Source organism: Molossus molossus, unplaced genomic scaffold (assembly GCF_014108415.1).
Source record: "Molossus molossus isolate mMolMol1 unplaced genomic scaffold, mMolMol1.p scaffold_m16_p_14, whole genome shotgun sequence".
Classification (NCBI taxonomy): Eukaryota; Metazoa; Chordata; class Mammalia; order Chiroptera; family Molossidae; genus Molossus; species Molossus molossus.
This window is the reverse complement of record NW_023425349.1, coordinates 51,200,274-51,219,254: the sequence shown is the minus strand read 5'-3', so window position 1 is coordinate 51,219,254 and position 18,981 is coordinate 51,200,274. Positions and strand designations below refer to the sequence as shown.

The following is an 18,981-nucleotide window of genomic DNA, read 5'->3' as shown; positions in this document are numbered from 1 at the left end:
GTCATTTCAGGTTTTTAAAAAAAATTGATTTTTATAAGCGCTGACTTGAATGTTTTTGGCATATACCAAATTTGAGGTAAAAACAATCTATCAAAACTAGTAATAAAAATAATTTTTCAGTACTGCAATTACATAAACTCTTAAAATTATTATTATCTTTAAAATAACCATTTTAAAAATGGATTACATTGGAAGCACATTTTTCATATAAATTCCAATACTTCTGACTTTGGTTATCTTGGTCTATAACTTGAGTAGAACATGCTAGAGAAAGAAATGGTTTAAATTTTCACATATCCATCTATCTGGCCATTTGATTCTCAAAACAACAATTATATTCAGTAATTTTATATTTGTATTATTTTAAGCCTAACTACAACATAAATTTTTAATTTAAAAAAATCAGTCTATCCAGCAATTGCACTGAAGTGGGCAGAGGTGTGTGTGAACCAACCAGGACCAAATGAGAAGAAGCCTAGAAACACAGGCTTCTTTTAGAAATACAGAAATACAGAAATATAAAGGATGAGAAGTTACAAAGAAGAAAATTAAGACTCACTGTTTAGCTGGAAGGAACTACACAATTATTTTATACCCAAAGGAATGCCAGTTCTTAACAAAATAAATAAAATGAAAGATCTTTTCAGGACTTTTAACCTAAAGATGAAGAATATATGGTTAGCTAATAATAGCAAATAGTTCATGCAGCTAGGTAAATAAGAAAAGAAAGCAATATTGCACTAAAAGGGGAACCTTGCAGGAACAGTCCACCTCTTTCATTGACTTAATGTATCCAGCCATTTCCTATATGCATTGGCAAACCTGGCCTGCTCGACATTTCGGCAGGTGGACAATACTTGATCGATGAACCTATGTTCCATTTCCAGACCTAGGGAATCTGGAGCCGGGGTCCGCTTTAGGCGTTTTGTTTCCTGGGAATAGCCTTGCTTGCTAGAGTCACTCAACCCATCCACTTCCATTGCCTGAGCCATGTGAGGGCCTGCTGGGATGTGGTGCAAGTCACCTGAATTTCCTCCAGGGCTGTCGGCAGGTGACAACTGGGTCACTCTGTGAAAAAACCTACCACTTAAGTGATGCTGAAGGTAGAAAACATGCCGCCTGTGAAAAAGAAGGGAGAGAGGGAATAGAGAAAAGAAAGATCACATTGCAAGGTCAAACTTTTCAAGGAAAACCAAAAAACAAGTTGATCATTTCAAAACATAACAGTACTCAGTTCACCGTTCCACTTATAACTCAGAGTTTTCTGGAAGATGGAGAAAAAACAATTATGAAGGCTCTGGGTATCTGGACAGCCTTACAAGGCCAGATTACTGGTTTGTTTGTGAGAAAGGTTTTTAAATAGCATTGACTGAGATGATGACAATCACTTAAAGTTGTTATACTTTGTAAACTACAATATGAAACCAAAATTAGATCTTAGCCCAATCGCTGCTATAAATTAAAATACAAAACCAAAAATTAACCTTGCTGATATCCCAAAAGACAAGTGATTCTGCAAAAAAGGGATTAAATAGCTCTTCCAGAGCTTAGTCCATGGCCTCTATCCAATACTTCCTTTAATAAGAACAATCTGCTGCAGTTGGTCTTATTATCTAGAAACCATGTGAACTTTCCCCTAAATACATTACTACAGCCTCATAAAGAATCTACATGCATTAGGGATGTGCTGGGCTCAGCGAAGTATGTTAAAGACAGTTCCTAATCTTCCTTTGAGGAGAGCAGGTCTCCTGCCCTTAGAATCACGGGGAGTTATTTGTTAAAAATAAAGATCTATGTGCCCAATCTCCAAAAATGTGACTCAATAGGGTGCACATCTACTGTACATAATAAGGTAAACTACATAGGTTCTAGGTTGTTGTATCTTATCATTCCTAATAGCAACTCTAATCCCTGAAAAAGATAACACTATCCATTTTCCCAATATATCCCGGAGTAGATAGGGAACATATACCCATCATACAGACGATACAACTTAAAGGACAGATAAACTGCATAAGAGCAATGCATCTGTACTAGAAAACTGGCATAGCCCTGGCCGGTTTGGCTCAGCAGCTGGAGCATCAGCCTGCAGACCAGAGAGTCCCAGGTACGGTTCCCGCTAGGGGCACGTACCAAAAAAAAAGAAAGAAAACTGGCATGTATAATGCACAGGCCATCCCAACTATCTCTTCTCCCCACACCCCACCTCAAAGTCCAATTAATCTTTACGAACAAAGAAAGTTTCTGCTCCATTAATGTAGCTGTCTTTCAAACACAAATATATTTTAAAAATTCTCTGAGCCTTGCTATTAATGTGGCTAAATATAAAATAGCAACAAAAATCTGTTAACACCAAAATGACATATAAGTCAAGATCTATTTATTTTTTCTTTTGCAAATGTGGAATAAGAGTGTCTTGTTTTAAGGGAGAAAATATTCTGTATTTATGAAGGTGCCAAAGAGGGAGTATTGTCTTCCATCTTCTAACTATATTTAGACTGGAAAAAGAGGGCAAATCTCAATTAAGTTAATATACAAACATTCCTATCTCCTACCTAGCACAGGCAAGTCTTTTGTCTACAAACAGAATCCTATAACCTGAAATAGAGTCTGCATTTATAAAGATGAAGACATCTCCAACTAGATGATCTGAAATGAATCAGGAGTTCCTATACCTGGATTTCATTCCAACATGCAAGTTACTTTACTGACAAATGTGCTCAGAACTCAATTTATAAAGTTGCTGACTCTCTCTCAGAACTTCCTAAAATTCTGTTAACACTCCCAAAGTACACTGTACTTTAAAAAAGTAACAAACAGAGTTCATAATGGTCTGAAGAATGATAAAGCTGAACTATTCCTCTATTCTCAGGGTCTAATGATTGGTCTGACTGTACATCTAATTTATCTGTTAGAATCATTTTCTTAATTATTATGATTTTTAAATCCTCAGCAGAGGATATTTTTCCATTTATTTTCAGACGTGGGGGTGGGGGGGAGACAGACAGAAACATTGATGTGAGAGAGACGCATTGACTGTCTGCCTCCCACATGACCCGGACCAGGGCTGGGAACTGAACTGCAACTGAGGTACGTGCCTTTGACCAAAATTGAACCCGCGACTCTTTGGTCCGTGGGCTGACACTCTAACCGCTGAGCCAAACTGGCCATGGCCATTTTCTTTATTTTTTTAAAAAAACAGATGGCAGCCCTAGCAGGTTTGGCTCAGCAGTTAGAGTGTTGACCTGTGGACCAGAGAGTCCCGGGTTCAGTTTCCGCTAAGGACACGTACCTCGGTTGCAGTTTGTCCTCGGCCCTGGTTGGGGTTGTGTGGGTGGCAACCATTCGATGTGTCGCTCACATTGATGTTTCTGTCTCTTTCTTCTTCCCTCTCTCCCTTCAGCTCTATCTGAAGATAATGCAAAAATGTCCTCAGGTGAGGACTGATTAAATAAGTAAATAAATAAATAAATACAAACAGATGGGTGGTTTGGCTCAGTAGTTAGAACATTGGCCTGCAGACCGCAGAGTCGCAAGTTCAATTCTTGGTCAAGGGCACATACCTGGGCTGTAGGTTTGATCCCTGGCCCTGGTTGGCGTTGTGCAGGAGGCAACTAATTGATGTGTCTCTCTCACATGGAAGTTTTTCTCTCCCTCCCTCCCTTCTACACTTTCTAAAAATCAATGGAAGAATATCCTCAGGTGAGGATAAAAAAAAAACAACCAAAACTCAGATGGCAGGGCTCCATCCCAGATATGCTAAATATCAGTATCTCCAATGAAGGAGTCCAGAAACTTTCATTTTTAGTTTGGAAGTAATATATTATTCTGTTGTACAGTCAAGGATGAATATCACCATCCGAAGCTGTAGGCAAACATCTGTGCAAGGAACTTTATTGATGATGATCATGAGGAGGAGAATATGTAACACAAATTCCTCCAAATCACTCAGGCAAAGCTCCACAATCAGATTACCATATTCACCCCAGCAGCCAAGAGTCTCTGTAGTTCTCATAAGGACATGCACAGCTTCAAGCAGGAAATGAATTTTCCCTTTTCTTACCTGTGACACCAAAGGGTTTCATGTCCTGGGTAGGAATCAATAAGATCAGTGCTGAATTCAACTTCTTCTTCTAGAAGATGTGGAATATTTATCCTTGGTTCCTCTGTTGAAGCTGCATCTTCATCTTCTGGAAGAAGCAGGGCTGGCTCACTTCTCAGAGGGTTTTGCTCCAACACAGAACTGTCTTTCACAGTTTGGCTAATTAAAGACTTTAGCAAGAACTGGCGGTAGTGAAATCCACTGTGGTCTGAAACGTGCATGGATGCCCAGTGTTTAGTAGAAGACAGTTCATCAAGAAGAATCTTGTAAGAAGAAAAAAGAGAAGTGAGACAATAAATTGCCAAAGTTTTTTCTTTTTCCATTAGTGCCTTGGATTTCTCTTTCAACTCGTTCCGTGTTTTTTTTTGACTACACCATTCCTACCAACATTTTTTTTTTTTATCCTCACCCGAGGACATTTTTCCATTTTTTGTTCAGATAGAGTGGGAGGGAGAGAGAGGAAGAGAGAGAGAGAGAGAAACATCGATGTGAAGGGACACATCGAGTGGCTGCCACCCGCACGACCAACCAGGGCCGGGGACAAACTGCAACCGAGGTACGTGCCTTTAGCGGGAACCGAACCCGGGTCTCTCTGAACCGCAGGCTGACGCTCTAACCGCTGAGCAAAACCGGCCAGGGCTCTACCAACATTTTGTATACATTGTCTAACACAGTGTCTTTGCTTAGTGGAAGCTCAGTTAATGCTTGTTTCTCCATTCCCTTATAAAGTAATAGGAAGATTATTATATATACACACACACACACACACACACACATACACATACACAACAGAATTTAAGTATTTGTTTGTCATTCTTTCCCTGTACCTTGATCAGTCACATTCTGATTGGCACACACCAATAGAAAATCCAACTTCTAAAATAATAATGAGTATTAGGGTGTTCAGTTATAAGTAATGCTGATATTGAAGAGAAAGTATAAATTCAGAGGTTACTTTGAAGCAAACTTTATTTTATATTTAATAAACCTGTACTATATTTAACTTATTATAACAACAGACTTAATGTAATTATTTTTTTCTTCACTGTAAGTGCCATGAGGGCAAATACCATGTTTGTTTTGTTCACTACTTAATTCTTAAGGCTTAGAACAAAAACATGATGCATGAATAACAGGAAATTTCAAGAGCTCATTACTTTTACTATTCATCTCAACTCACTTAACATCAATGATATATGTTTTTTTAAAGGTAGACGAGACAAAATTCAGTAGTGAATTGTTTAAATCTTTGTATTATCAATCCTGTAAACTAAACAATTTCAAATGGAGTGATAAAAAGAAAAGCAGCATTTATGAAAAATTAAATTATTTGGCAGTGTCTTGGACAGGTAGCAAACGCAAATGGGTACTGATAGTGAAAGGTACAGCGAGGGTCCACCACATTCCACCAGAAAATTTCCAGACCAGCTAAGGAAAAAAGATATACCTGTCAACAGTGAACAGTACAGATAACAAAATGTCAAAAGGTTCTTTTACCTGTTTCTAAGGGTCCCAGGCAAAAGCCTTCTCCTGTACCAAGATCCCTCTCACTTCTCACAGTCCCGTTTCCTCCCTAGAAGAAATCTTTCCCTCTTAGGAACCTCCAGAGCTCTTGTGTGTTCTGCCACATATATTATGGAATTTTCTGTGCACCTTTTTATCCCCACCAAACTCTACAATTAGGACATTTATTTGTCTCTATACTGACTGGCATCTGAGTGGACATGTTAAGTATTTTATGACTGATTGACTGAATGAACAATTTAATGAATGAAGTGAAATGTTTTACACATTTCCTTTAAATTCTAAAGGGTTTATTCACAGCCACATACATTTATTCTAGAGGCTACCTCTGGTGATTCACAGATATATGAAAGATAAGACTGCTTGATTTAAAGGGTGAGCAAAATAGCACCAGATAAACTTCTAGTTGGAAAAAAAAACAAAAAACAAAAAACAAAACAAAAAGCTAATCTTAAGGTTATTACATTGTTTAAGAATTAAGCTGCAGGACATATAGGCTATAATACAGCAGATTCCAAATGCCAGTCTTTTCCACAGTGGGTATACCACTTCACGTTCCAACCAGCCATGTATAAGGAAGGGTTTCAATTCCTCCACATCCTTCCCAACACTGTCTTTTAAATTTTATTCATCCTAGTTGGTGTGAAATAGTATCACACTGTAGTTTTGATTTGCATTTCCTTAATGGCTCATGATATTGAATGTCTTTCCATGTCTTTATTGGACATTTGTATATCCTTTTTGGAGAAATGACCCTATGTGCTTTCTTGAGTAACATACCACATAAACTTTTAATTGGCTAGGTGTAATAATCTCTGCTCAACTCTGAGTCGTTCCTCCCATCTCACTATAAAAAAGACTATTTTAAAATTTACTTAACTAACCCTGGCTGGTTCGCTCACTGGTTAGAGCATCAGCCCATGGACCAGAGAGTCCTGGGTTCGGTTCCCACTAAGGGCATGTACCTCATTGCAATTTGTCCCTGGCCCTGGTTGGGGTTGTATGGGTGCAACCAGTCGATGTCTCTCTCTCTCTCACATCAATGTTTCTCTCTCTCTCTCCCCCTCCTTTTCTCCCTCCCGCTCTACCTGAAGATAAATGCAAAAATGTCCTCAGGTGAGGATAAAAAAAATAAAATAAAATTTACTTAACTATATGTTCACTTAGACACACAAACATCACAGGGAACATGAAAAAGAAAATTTTAAATTCCACTCTACAGCACTGATGAACATTTTTTATTCTCTAACTACTTTTCAACAGAAAACTAACATATGCTTATTGTAGCAAACACAGAATGCATCCACAGCAGCACTGCGTGGGGATATAAACATCTGTTGAGCACTTACATGCGCCAGACACTGTTCTAAACACTTTAAAGTCACATTCAATGGTAATAATATATTCAGAAATTTTAGGGTCATCTCATATTTAGTTTTATTTCCTTAAACTATAATGAACAATTTTCTTTAAATAATCTTCCAAAATACAATTTTTACTAGCAACAAAATATTTTGATGTGTGATAGACTGTAATGTAATTAAACCCTCATTATTGGTGGGTTAGACTGTTTCTAGTTTTTCACAATTATAAACAGTAATTTCATATATCAATCTTCCATATTTAATATAAATAGTGTTTACTGACTGCTTAGTACAAGCACTTGTGATTGCCACTTTATGTGGATTCTCCCATTTAGTTTACATCACTTGATGTTGTAGGACTTATCCTCATTCCCATTTTACAGATGAGGAAACTACAGGTTGGAGAGGCTAAGAAACTTCCCCAAGGCCACACCACAAATTGGTGGCTGAGTCAGGATTCAAATGAGGCCTGCATGGCCACTGAGTGGCATCTCTAATTGCTACACCAAGCTGCATCTCCCATTACATCTTTAGGATGAGTTCCTAGAAACAGAACTGCTGGATTGGAGATAACTTACTTTTTTTTTTGGTAAAGTCTGGTAAATGCTACCATGTTGACCTTCAATAAGATTATAACAATTTCCTCAATGCTTGTTTTCATAACCTAATCAATGCTAAGATACCAACACTTTAAAACGTAATTTTCAACTTTCTAAGTTAAAAAAAAAAAGCTTGGATCCTCGGCATCTCCACCAAAAACAATATCAACAACAACAAAAAACCAACCAACCAAAACCAACCAACCAAACACACAAACAAAACAAAACAAAAAAGCCAGATCATTTTACATGTATTTTTAACCACTGAGCCAAACCAGCCAGGGCTTACATGTATTTTTAAGTTGCTCTAGGCTACTGGTACTTTTGTGATGACTTTCTCTAAGACCAAGCATAGCAGGCGATGATTTAGCTGGGTTCAACGGCTTACAAGAGCAGATAGGGATTTGCAAATTCAGCACTCTTCACCAGAGAGAGAGACACTACAGTGTCAGTGCTCACAGGAACAGCAGTCTCCCCAAGGGCAGGGTGAGCTGATATGTAAGCCTATGGACTGTGACCCAGGAGTGGACCCAGGCAGCTGAGTCAACACACCACTAATGAGTTCCCATCTTCAACATCAGATGGTCTCTCAAGTAACTAAGAATTTCACTTTGGCCCCAAGCTCCTGATCTTGTGGGAAAGCCACCGTAAAAGGTTCGTATCAAGGCAGGAACACTTCCAGACTTCTCAGCTCACCTGGACTTGGCCTTCCTCCTTTTCCTTAACTCTCCTCAAGCTGCACACACTGCAAGCTGTGGAGCTGCTCCGACTGGCTGGCTCTAAACACTCAATAGCCCCCTCAGCACAGCAGATAACACAGCAGTGACCAGTCCTGCAGACTCCCAGTGAGCGCCGCCTGGATGGAGTCATTACTGTGCTCCCCTGTACCTTGAGTTTCCTCAGGTCCCTGCAAAAGTAACACTGCTGTGTAATGTTGGGGTCTGCTTCCTCACCTTGCCAGGAGCAAGCTCTTTATCTTACACCACACTCAGTGTGCAGGACAGTGTCTGGGAACGACAAGGGGTCAGTACTATTTCATGAACAAATTGTGGTGCGTTGACCTAGCATTCTGGTAGTCAGTTTAACCTAAAATTTCTACTCTGGGGAACAGAGAAAGGAACTAAAATTTAGCAATCATCTACTATTAGGTGCCCGGTACTTTCTACACATTCACTTACATAATACTCACAATAATCCATTGAGGCAGAAAGTAAAGGCCCCATTTTGTTTTTTAATATTTTCATTTAAAAAAAATGTTTTATTGACTTTTTTTTTTGAGAGACAGGAAGAAAGAGAGAGAGATAAACACCAATGTGAGAATGCAACATCGATCGGCTGCTCTTGCATGCCCCATACTGGGGATGGAGCCTACAACCCAGGCATGTGCCCTGACCAGAAATCGAACTGCTGACCTCTTGGTTCCTGGGGCAATGGCCAACCAACTGAGCCACATTGGTTGGAGCATAAGCCCCCATTTTATAGATGAAAACCTTAAAGCTGTCCTTTCCACATACAGCTAGTTGGGCCAGAATCTGAACCCAGGTCAAGGTAATTCTGTCTTAGCTCTTTCCACCCCATTAGGTGTCCTCCCCTTCTGATACATAAAGTATTATGAACCAGAGAGGAAGGGCTACTCCTCTAAAATTCTGGGCTTACAATATCCCAGAAGTGAAAACTCTCTGATTTCTCTTGGAGGAATTTCTAGGAAACAAAGAGAGGGAACCTACGAAAATTGTATAAAGAAGGGGTAGTGAGCAAAAATTAGAGAATAGTTTCTCCATTAATCTGAAAGCATTTTGACTTTTTAAAATTGTCTCAAACCTGGAAAGCTTTTAGAAAAGTACCCTAGCCCTGGCCAGTTTGGCTCAGGGGTTAGAGTGTTGGCCTGCGGACCAAAGAGTCACGGTTTGGTTCCAGTCGGGAGCACGTACCTCAGTTGCGGTTCATCCCAGGCCTAGGGCAGAGTCATGCAGGAGGCAACCAGTCAATGTGTTCCTCTCATGTCAATGTTTCTCTCTCTATCCCCCCTCCCCCACTCTATCTGAAGATAAAATAGAAAAATATCCTGGGGTGAGGATTAAAAATAAAAAGTACCCTAGATGCTGATGGCACTGATACCATAAAAGTGAAGAAAAAAATAGAAAAGCTATAGTATGCAAGAAGGACACCTGGTTCTCATTCCGATGAATAATAAGTGATGCCAAATGTGGCTAAGTCTAAGCCATTGCAAATTATCTGGTACCTTCCATCTCTTCATTTCTGACCTGAAAGGATTAGGTGTCAAAGTTTCCAACCTGGCTCTGCATCCAAGTAACCCCACGCCTATAAAAACACTGATCTCGAAATCCCAACCCTCATTCCCATTTAGTGGATCTGGGTTGGGACTCAGGAATCCTCAGGATTCTTATAGAACACCTGAGTGAAATTTTGTTCCTCCCCAAGAGAGCCTGTGAAAAGGCAGCCAGCTAATTCAGTAAAGTCACACAACCAAAGACTATCAAGAAAGAACCATTTCAGTTCTGTAATGCTTCATAATCCCTTCCTGTTTCAAGGTAAAATGAGTTACACTCAGTCTTCCTTACTGCTTAAACCTGCCTGTGTTCTAGCAATGCACTAGCCTTAAAAGTGCCAAAATATTCTGGTGAGGAACGTAAATTTTTATTATTATTTTTATTTTTTTAAATTCTCACTTGAGGATACATTTTTCCATTTTTATCTTCAGATAGAGTGGGGGAGGGGGAGAGGTGTGAGAGAGATACATTGATTGGTTGCCTCCTGCATGACCCCGACCAGGGCTGGGGACAGGGCCGAAACCGAGGTACGTGCCCTTGACCAGAATCAAACCCACGACGCGTTGGTCTGTGGGCCAACATTCTACCGCTGAGCCAAACCGGCCAGGGTGTAAACTTTTTTTAATTGCCAGGGATTCCTTGGAGGTATCAGCTGTCATGATCCTCTCTAGGCTGCTGGGCTGCCATTATTTCCTCAACTTTCCTCCTTTAAAGCTCCTCTGAAGAGGAACTACTACCAGAAGATGGCAAGGGCAGACGTGGAGTATGCTAGGGAGATGGAATAACAGCCCTACCTTGACATCTAGCTTGGCCAGGTGTTGTAAAACCCAGATGCGATGGGACCAGGCATTATAGTTGCTCGGGTATCTCCCTGCCGCTTCACCACAGACCTCCATCTCTTCTCGTATTAGTCGCTGTGTCCTTTCTGCAGGAATTGTTCCCGAGTTTCCTTTGGTCACAAAGGAAGGCAAGGAGGTTTCCTGAATTAGCTGTTGTAGCACCCATCGTCTGTTAAAGTAGCATGTAGGAAAGAGAATGAGGAAAGGACATAAACCAGAGAGGAACACAGTCAGAGTTTTCTTAATTTAATTTCCATTCAGACAATGCAAAATACCTGTCCATAAGACCAATGTTGTGTGTTTTTTTTTTGGGGGGGGGTGGATTTTTATTTTTGTTTTTAAAGACATACTTAACTTTAGCAGTATGAATGGTGGCGGAAGGACAGAGGAAAGAAAAATATTTTTAAAAGGTTGTAATTTCTCAAAAAAAGAATGCCATCAGTTCCAAAATGACAACTCCAAAACTCCATTTGGCTAAGATCTGTAAAGGCAACTATGTTGTGTGTGTGTGTGTGTGTGTGTGTGTGTGTGTGTGTTGGTATGGCAGTTGGTGAGAGAGGGGATATAATTAATGGCTGGTAAATACTAGAAGAGGAATCATGGTTCATGTCTTCAATTATATACAAATGCCTCACCCTATGTGTATTTGTTTGAAACAAGAAGCTGCATTAAGACAGCTTTCACTAAGCAGAATTTCCATATTATAGTATAAAATCTGGAAGGAAATAAATACAATATAATTAGTGAGACCATCAAGGTTTTAATATGTCATTATCCATAGATTTTTTTCCCCTTGTCTATTTAAGATTTTCATTAGCATACATTTAAATGAATTTCAATAAAGTATCTCTAACCACTTAATGTCTTTAGTTTTAACAAATATTTTCTCATAAGAAAGCATTCTTTCAGATTCAAAATTTCCAACATAGAAGTACAAGAAATTCAGAAGGAAAACTCATTTTGTCATTCTCAAATAATAGAAGTTTTTTTTTACTTAACAAAAGCTTCCTTTATAAAATAGTAGACAAGTCAATAGACTGACAGATGCATATTCAATAATTCCCTTCCTCTGCCACCAGCTCTTTCCAAACCTCTACCCATACAATCATATACCTCTCTGAAGTCTGCAATCACAATTTCTACTACGGAAGAAAATACAGTTGATTAAATGGTTTGGAGGTAGCTGATTTGCAATGTTAGCGAAAGGCAAGATTATAGCTAAGATACCTTAAACCGACTCAAAGATCCTAAAAATGCTCAGGATTCAAGCAAAGTTTTAAATGGCTTATATACTGAGAACAGACTTCTTCAGAGAATTTCCCCACTGACCAAACCAGAAAGCTCACACCTATCCTTTTAGTCATTACAGTGGTTACATTGAGTTCAAGATGCTTCCAGACAGCTAGGATTTTGGTGAGTTCATATGTGCATTTTGGCTATCTGCCTCAGGCCTTTAACCTAAAAATATTCTTTGCATTTATGGTTTTAGCAATTTTAACTCACCCCATACACCATTCATTTCAGCTGCACTTGTTTTTCTTATTTCGTTAAAAAACCACAGCCATCACAACCATCATTTTTAACAAGAACATAATTGAATTAATTATAAAAACCCAAGTTGCTCATTATAGTTAAATATCTAAATGCAATTTCCATGACTCCATCAGAATGTTAATAATAATGGCTAAAATTTATTGAGTATTTAATATGTGCCAGGCACTGTGGGAGTGTTTACAAGTATTATCTCATTAAACTCAGCTATGAACTCTGAGATAGGTGTACTTATTATTCCCATTTTACAAATGAGAAAACTGAGGCTTGAAGAGGTTAAATAATTTCCGAAGATCACATAGGTAGCAAGTGATGGCATCAAAATTTAAACATAACTGACTTTAAAATTCATCCTCTGAACCAGTAATGTGACCTAGCTTCACATTCTGTGTTTTCTCCAGCCATTCTGAATCCTATTTAAGAAGGCTAAGGTGTAAATTAACCACACCTGTGAATCCATGTTTCTGGACTCTTTGGAAACTTAGTTAAGGCCAGTTTTCCCAGATGTAAATCCTTAATTGGATTTAAAGTGCCAGAGAGGATCAGCTCTTTTCTGTAAAAGAAAAATAAAAAGAACCATTACTTTATCTTTCTATCCAAACGTATTGAATGGGTATTAATATAACCTCATTGAGAAGTGAATTTCCAAGAACTGAATAAAAAAAGAAAAGACAACAAAACCTTCCTAAATGTCACATACAGTAATCAAGAATGTATTCTTATAGTCTTAAAATAACAAAAGCTTTAAATCAACAGCGAACCTTTAGTTACCTATTTGGAAAAGGGCAAAGGGGTTTTGAAAATCCTACAAGGCCTGACGTCAGTTATCTGTAGGGCAGAATTGCTCTAGCTTCCTAAGTAGGACATGACATGGCCTAGTTCATTACCCAAAATATACACATACAACTAACACAGTATGATTGAGATATAAGGAAAAAAATAATTCATTCAATCACTACCCTAACAAAATTACTATTTTTACTTTTGAATTTTCCCTTCTACCTTTCCTCATATGCATCTACCTTTTAACATATAATTTTATATTCTGCTCTTATATCTTTGGTCCTATATGAACATTCATTCATTCACTCATTTGACTCTCATCCAAGGATATGCTTTTATTGATTTTAGAGAGAGAGGAAGGGGGAGAGAGAAGCATTGATTGGTTGCCTCCTGTCTGCACCCTGACCAGGGATGGAACCCACAACCATTGGTGCATGGGACAAGGCTCCAATCAACTGAGCTACTGGCCAGGGTACTATATGAACACTGTAAGTGGTCAAGTAATTTTCATTCAGTAGCTTGCTGTTAATTAATGATGTTCTTTCCTATGGTTAGACATTTAGGTTGCTTCTACTTTTGCTATTCTAAAATAATTCTGAAACAAAGAGCTATGCACTTATGACTTCTTTTGTTTGTACTATCACTTTGGATATGTTTCCAAAAGGTGTATTACCAGGTGAAATACCTGTATGGCTTCTAATACACTAGACCACTCTTGAAATATAAACAGAAATAAGAGCTATGTGAATTTTTTGTTGTTTTAAAAGACTGACAATCCCCAGAAGAGGGAGTGGCGGGGGGAGATAAACCACAGAACTTATATGCATGTGTGTTTGAACAATGGACATGGACAACAAAGCTGGGGACAGGGTGGGGAGGGAGGGAGACGGGGAATCAGTGGGGGGAAAAGGAGAAACATCTGTAACAAAAATAAATTAATTAATTTTAAAAATAAATAAATAAAAGTGTTCAAAGCTTTTGTGCAGCATAAAGAATGTCATGCAAAAGCACTCCACCTACTTCCCATAATTTAGGTTTAGATTTAATTTCTCAGATAACTTTTGATAATAAGTTCTGATAATTTTCAATGTATTATTATTTTATAATGAGATTAGTCATTTGCTAGTGTTTAGTAATCTTGAAACGTCCTTCCTGTGGTAGAGCTGATGATTCATTTATCTTAGAGCAGTGTAATCCCAACAAAACCAGAGCCCAGCATGTAAACGTCACCTACGTAGGTGGATTTAGTTCCTGAATACCACGATACATTTTCTTTTCAACAGCAATGTACTCAATCTAAATTTTATTTGATAAGAAAAATAACTTCTTTTTTAATGAAAATACTAAATAAGTGATAATGAATATTTGCATTTTTACAATCACTTTTAGGTCAGTCATTTCACTCTATAAAATAATTTGAAGGGCTACCAAGAAGGCTTATGGCTGACTGCTTTAGCAGATGGATTTATTGATTATTTTTCTTCCAGTGTATAGGAAACCTGTGTCATTAAAAGAATATGTAACACAACAGCCAACCACTTTTGCAGTCCTAAATCCTTTTCCTTCTGAAATCAGTAATGTCTTGTTCATACAATAAGTCAGGATACCTATAGTATAAAAGGAGGCAAAATATTGCTCTTTGTAATTTTAAGTACTTTACAGAGCACTGTTTCTTAAACTAGGGTCCCTGATTACATTATCATTTGGAAGTGGTGAGAAATATAGTCTCAGGCCTCATCCCAGACCCACTGAATCCACAACTCCATGGGGCAAAACAGTATGCTGTACTGAGACCTCGGGTAATGCACACTAAAGTTTAAAAACCATGACTGTAGATAACTTATTGTATTAAGTGTAATTTCCATTTACTAATTTTAAAACCTCTCCCTATTTATAACTGCCTAATTATATTCCCATATATGTCTATATAAACAAGGAGAAATATAATTTTCTTCAGAAAAGAGGAAATCGCCTTACAACTAAATCTTTATAAAGTTTCTTAAATTAGGGGTGCTCTCTTAATTTATTTTGAACAACAAAATAGTATTTGGGAAGACATCTCAGCCTGAAACAACCTCAATGGTGTGTATATATACACACACACACACACACACACACACACACACACTTAAAAAGATCATCTAATAGAATCATAAAAAAGGAAGCAAAATGTTAATATCAATTTAATAAATATTTCTGAGGACAGGACTAAACATTTTAGGTGTTGGCTAGTGTCATAGTTTGTAAAGATCACCTAAAAATGAAGTATGGTAAGTGGTTAAGGTATGGCTACCACATAACTTAGGGATACAATAAAAAAATCAACTGCTAATGTATTCAAGTAGGAATCTAGCTTGTGGTAAAATTTCCAGTCACACACCGATTCAAAAAGTGCTGTATCTCAAACAACTTACATATAAGTAAACATCCTGTGCTCAAAAAAATTAGCTCTTGTGATGACCAAGTCACTGATGAGAGGGAGTTTGAATTAAATTGTTTAATGAAATGTGAGTAGAAATATGAAGAATGTTCCTATAAGTTATTTTACAGGTAACTAAACTGAAAAATTAAATATCATAAGACATTTGCTTATTATTTCATGTGCATATTGGTATTAGCCTAAAACAATTTTTTGGACTTTTTTTTATTGATGAAATGGAGTACTGCCTTAATTGAGATTGCTTTATTTTCAGGCATATTGAGTAAGCTGTGCTTCTATCTTCATCCTACAAGCATCAAGTGGTAAGCTGCTAACAGGGGAAGGAGGAATAAAATGAGGGCCATCAAATAAATGTGAAGGAAACTAACTAGGGCAACCTTATGGGATGAAATTATGTGAGGACTGACTTTCTTTTTAACAAGGTGGGAGAAGGGAGTAGACTAAGGAATTTTAAGAATCAATAAAAGGTAGAACTATAAAAGGAATAAAGTTTTTCACACAGATTTTTCAAGCAATAAAAGTTACTTCTTTAGCCCTGGCCAGTTTTGCTCCGTGGTTAGAGAGCGTCAGCCTGCGGACCAGAAAGTCCCGGGTTTGGTTTCCACTAAGGGCATGTGCCTCAGTTGCGGTTTGTCTCCAGCCCCGGTCGGGGTCGGCTGGGGTCGTGTGGGTCGCATCCAGTCGATGTGTCTCTCTCACATAAATGTTTCTCTCTCTCTTCCTCCCTTTCCCCCTCCTGCTCTATCTGAAGACAAATGCAAAAATGTCCTTGAGTGAGGATAAAAAAAAGTTACTTCTTCAAAATTTTTGCTATGTATTTTACTTACTGATTAAAGAGTATATGGAAAGTCTCATCACTTTCCCTTGAAAACTCCAGTTCATTGTTATGAAAACCAGCTAGTACTGAAGCTTAAAAAAACCACTCATAGAGCCTCTAGGGGTTACTAATGTGAGTAGTGTATCTTATTCCTCTATATAAGTTACTATATTTTTATATTTCTGCAAAGCTTTTATTATTATTATTATTTGCATTTTTCTCTCTATCACAAACTATTAGTTACTGCTTCTCTCTGCTGTCATTCTATTCAAGATTTGTAGGAGACCAGGGGCCATGTGTATCTTGTCTATGACTAAATCTCCACTTGTTAACTCAGTACTTGGCACACAGTAGATACTGAATAAACAAATGCCACCTTTCCCCTCAATCTTCAGTTATTCTGTCTGAAATAATAGTAATAATAATAATAAAAGTCATCCTCATAAAAACTACCATTTATTGAACATTTCTGAGTCAGGCACTATGTTAAGAGATTTGCATATATTACCTAATTTAATTCTCACAATAATCCTATAAGTATTCATTTGAACCATGTGAAATTGCCAATATTCAGTTGTGTTTTCAAATAAACAGTTTATTTTATCATTGTTTTATTTTATTTTTTATCCTCATCCGAGGACAATTTTCCATTTTTTATTCAGATAGAGTGGGAGGGGGAGAGGGGGAGAAGGAGAGAAACATCAATGTGAAAAAGACACATCGAGTGGCTGCCACCCACACAACCCAACCAGAGCCGGGGACAAATTGCAACTGAGGTACATGCCTTTAGCGGGAACCGAACCCGGGTCTCTCGGGACCGTAGACCGAAGCTCTAACCTCTGAGCCAAACCGGCCAGGGCTATTTTATTTTTTATTATTTTTATTTTATATTATTTTTATTTTATTTTTTATCCTCACCCAAGGTCACTTTTCGATATTTTGTTTAGATAGAGTGGGAGGGAGAGAGGGAGGGAGAGGGAGAGGGAGAGGGAGAGGGGGGGAGAGAGAGGGAGAGAGAGAGAGAGAGAGAGAGAGAGAGAGAGAGAGAGAGAGAGAGAGAGAGAGACATCGACGTGAAAGGGACAGATCGAGTGGCTGCCACCCACACGACCCAACCAGGGCCGGGGACAAACTGCAACCGAGGCACGCGCCCCCAGGGGGAACCGAACCCGGGTCCCTCCGGACCACAGGCTGACGCTCTAACCTCTGAGCCAAACTTGCCAGGGCTATTTTATCATTGTTTTAAACTAACAAAAAGAGTTGTAAGAATAGTATGGACAATTCCTGTTTGCCAGTTTCCTTTATTACTAACATTTTACTATGGTGTATTTGTAATAACTGATGAACCAATGTTGTTAGATTACCATTGGAAGTACATACTTTTTACAGAATTCCTTAGCTTTTCCCAAATATCCTTTTTCTATTCCAGGGTCTCATCCAAGATATTGTGTTATATGCTTCCTTAGGCTTCTCTTGGTCCCTCAGGTATACTCAGGTACTCCTTGTTTCTAATGGCCTTGACAGAGTACTGATCAGGTATTTCGTATGTTTTTCTCATGGTTAGACTTGGGTTATGAGTTTTGAAGAGGAAGAAACCACAAAGGTAAAGTACCATTTTCATCACATCATATCAGAGGCAATTAATAGCATGGCTTGTCATTGTTGATGTTGAACTTGATTACTTGGCTGGGGTAGTATATGTCAGGTTTTCCCCACTGTACTTTTTGGAAGGAGATCACACTTAAGGAGTAGGCAGTCATGCTCCACTCCTTGCGGGGATTTACTGAGACAAATTATTTGGAATTCTTCCATATGGAGGATTTGTCTATTGTGTCCTATTTATCTGCTTGTTTATTCATTCAATCATTTATTGATGTCAGTATGGACTTACGGATATCCATTTTATATTTTGGGGTATAAGCCAATACTATTTTATTATTCAAGTTGTTCCAGCCTTGGCCCCTGCAAACCCTTTTGACATACTCCCACATCTAGTTTTTGAGCACTTCCTTACTACCTCCTTACTTTCTGGTCCGCTAAGATATTCCAGGCTCATCGTGTATGTTCCCTACCCTGGTCTTAAAATCAGCTATTTTCCCAAGAAATCCAGTTCCTTTTATTAGAGAATTGTGTTAGAAACCAGAATCTAGATGCTTAGATTTCATCATCTCTGATCTACAAAGCAATAATTCCATATGGTACAACCTATCATTAATTTTAGTTTTACAAATGAGGAAACTGAATTGGAGATTCAGTAATATGCTTAAGATCTCCAAGCTCAAAGTGTCAGAACCAAAATTTAGATACCTAAAGTTACCGATTTAAATCAAGAGGCCATGAGTAAATGACATGAATCACTGGAGCTTCTTGTCAGCTACTCAGCTAATCTAGTTGCTCAAAGATGTTCTGCTTACTCTATGTTCATAGACTGTTGAGAAAACAGGACATTATATGAAGTCAACCTCCTTCATCAAGTAATTCACTGATTTTCAAAGCAAATTCAAAGAAAAAAGGTGTGTGGGGGGGCACCTACCATTTTTTTCCATAACCAGCTGCATTTTTAAACTACATATATCACTCACTCTAACCTCAGGAGATCAACTCAAAAACTTATCCTTGTCCATATTTTTTCCCTGAGACTGCAACACCTATAAATTGAACTACTAATGTG

At 38.2% G+C, this 18,981-nt stretch overlaps 1 protein-coding gene across 1 annotated transcript in view; it reads right to left on the bottom strand.

Annotated features, from left to right (window-relative positions):
• Positions 1-200: 200 nt before the first annotated feature.
• PTAR1 (protein prenyltransferase alpha subunit repeat containing 1) overlaps positions 201-18,981 on the bottom strand; it is a 40,928-nt gene continuing 22,147 nt past the window's right edge. The window contains exons 4-7 of the mRNA XM_036262060.1: positions 12,719-12,823; positions 10,675-10,888; positions 4,064-4,365; positions 201-1,119 (exon numbers count right to left, since the gene is read on the bottom strand). Coding sequence (XP_036117953.1) covers positions 777-1,119; positions 4,064-4,365; positions 10,675-10,888; positions 12,719-12,823 — 964 coding nt within the window. The 3' untranslated portion in view covers positions 201-776. The remainder of the gene's footprint in view (positions 1,120-4,063; positions 4,366-10,674; positions 10,889-12,718; positions 12,824-18,981) is intronic.